At 34.2% G+C, this 2,141-nt stretch overlaps 1 protein-coding gene across 1 annotated transcript in view; it reads right to left on the reverse strand.

Moving 5' to 3' along the window:
* Positions 1–1,974, reverse strand: part of LOC107576962 (peptidyl-prolyl cis-trans isomerase NIMA-interacting 4-like) — a 7,313-nt gene extending 5,339 nt beyond the window's left edge. The window contains exons 1-2 of the mRNA XM_016263080.1: positions 1,832–1,974; positions 1,360–1,430 (exon numbers count right to left, since the gene is read on the reverse strand). Coding sequence (XP_016118566.1) covers positions 1,360–1,430; positions 1,832–1,868 — 108 coding nt within the window. The 5' untranslated portion in view covers positions 1,869–1,974. The remainder of the gene's footprint in view (positions 1–1,359; positions 1,431–1,831) is intronic.
* Between the last annotated feature and the right edge of the window lie 167 nt (positions 1,975–2,141).

The following is a 2,141-nucleotide window of genomic DNA, read 5'->3' on the forward strand; positions in this document are numbered from 1 at the left end:
TTTAGTACATCAGGTTAAACTAAATGAAAATGAGAATTTTTGCTTTGGCAACTAGCTGAAATAATGTTATAATACATTTTATTTATATATATATATATATATAGAGAGAGAGAGCGAGAGAGAGATAGATATAATTTCAGTAAGCAGTTATAGTATTTGTATGTAACATTTTTATGCAGATACAATATACATTAGGGATGCACGATATATCGGCCACCATATCGGTATCGGCCGATAAATGCTATTTTTTTCTGTTATCGGTATCGGCCCAATAAGAAAATTTGGCCGATATCTTAAAGCCGATAAATAATGCATTATTTCCTTCAGAGACACTTCAGATGCGCGCTGTTCGTTTGCAGCCTTTTGTGCAATTGTACGTTGTAATATTGTGTTTATTTGATGTATATCTGATTTATCTCATATAGAATGCGTTTGGTTAAGTTAAAAGAGCGCTTCAGTTTACCGGTGATCGTCTTTAGCTCAGCGCACGCAGCTCAAACAGCAGTGCACAACATTAATAACTATGATTGGGAATGTTGTGTATATAACATTCTAATGAGCACATTATTATAATAAAACGTTGTGCATTCTTTGGGTTTAGTTGCTGTGTTTCAGCGCGTTGTTATGGGAAGAGCGCATCCACAACGGGATCACACATTCTGACTATAGCATGCAATAACTGCGTCATTTTGTACATATATAAGTTGTAATATTATGTTTATGTTGTATTAATATTAATCTCAGGATGCATTTCCTTGATTTAAATAAGCTGCCAGCAAAACGCTTCAGTTTACCATGTTCATTCAGCTCTTCAGCTTCAGCACGCGCAGCTCAAACGGCTGCTGTTTAAAACAGTGGTATTCATTTGTTACTTTTTCAAAATTAATATTATGTTATTAATAATAACAACCACTTGTATTTTTCTATTATTATTTTCATCAACAATATGGTTTAGTAATTAAAATCATTTAATTATTGTCCGTGCAGAGGCTATTCCGTTTTATTGATCTATGGCGCATTCATTTTGATTCTTTACACGTGTAATGATGTCCAGTGACTTGTTTGCATTATTTATGCATTATTTTATTTGTAAGACTTTTTTATGACTAAATTTGGTAATGGGAGAGTAAAATTATTTTTAAAACATACACCGTTCAAACTAGGCTGCTTATGTTGAAGTGTTCGGGATGTGGTTTTTAATGATGAGACCTTTTTTGTAATCAGGCTCTCAAAAAGTATATAACAATTTGGATATAGATTTATCGGCCAACATATCGGTTATCGGCTTTCAAAAATAAAGGATTATCGGTATCGGCCAAAATTTTCATATCGGTGCATCCCTACTATACATATGTTTACCTTTACAGCTGTACCACCTTTCTGAGCCTTCTCCTTCTTATCACTGTCCCCACTGCCTGAAGCAGCAGCCCCTGTCCAAATACAAATGTATATTAGTATCTTAAAAGTACAACTATGCAACTAAGATAATACCTATGCATCTGCATGTGCACTTGCTCTATTAAGCATTTTGAAATAACCATATTAAGCGAATCCCACATTTGGCCACATTCCTCACGCAATTCATACTTTGACACATTTAGTAAAGATCCAATAGCCTGAAATGTTTCATTAACACTAGATTATACAAAAAAAAATCAACAGAAATACAGCAGAGTGTAACAATGTTTACAATCTGTAAGCCATAAACACTACCAGATAGCTAGCATGTCAGCATAAATATTAGTGCAGCAATCAAATTATATGCTATAAATGTCGATATGGTGTCATTTGTTAGATTTTGTTCATGAAGCATCATATATTTGTTGTTTACCTTTAGCGCCTTTGCCACCCTTTCCTTTCGGTGGCATCTCCTCGTGTCGGATTAACGTTACACCTCAGCTAGCACAGAAGAGCTAGTCACAGATTCCCACGCGGTTAGACTGAAAACTACACAGCAGCTTTTTTTTAGCCTACAGTTTTTATTTATTTCTTTATGGTGATGACCAATAGATGGGTTCATATGTTTTCTTTTAAAAAATAAAACAGATTATAATAGTAGAATTGTCAATGACATTTCTGCGCAAATGTGCCCAGCAATCAGTGTTGCCAATTTAGCAATTTTGTTGCTAAATTTAGCAACT

Source organism: Sinocyclocheilus grahami, unplaced genomic scaffold (assembly GCF_001515645.1).
Source record: "Sinocyclocheilus grahami isolate Dianchi unplaced genomic scaffold, SAMN03320097.WGS_v1.1 scaffold4723.1, whole genome shotgun sequence".
NCBI lineage: Eukaryota > Metazoa > Chordata > Actinopteri > Cypriniformes > Cyprinidae > Sinocyclocheilus > Sinocyclocheilus grahami.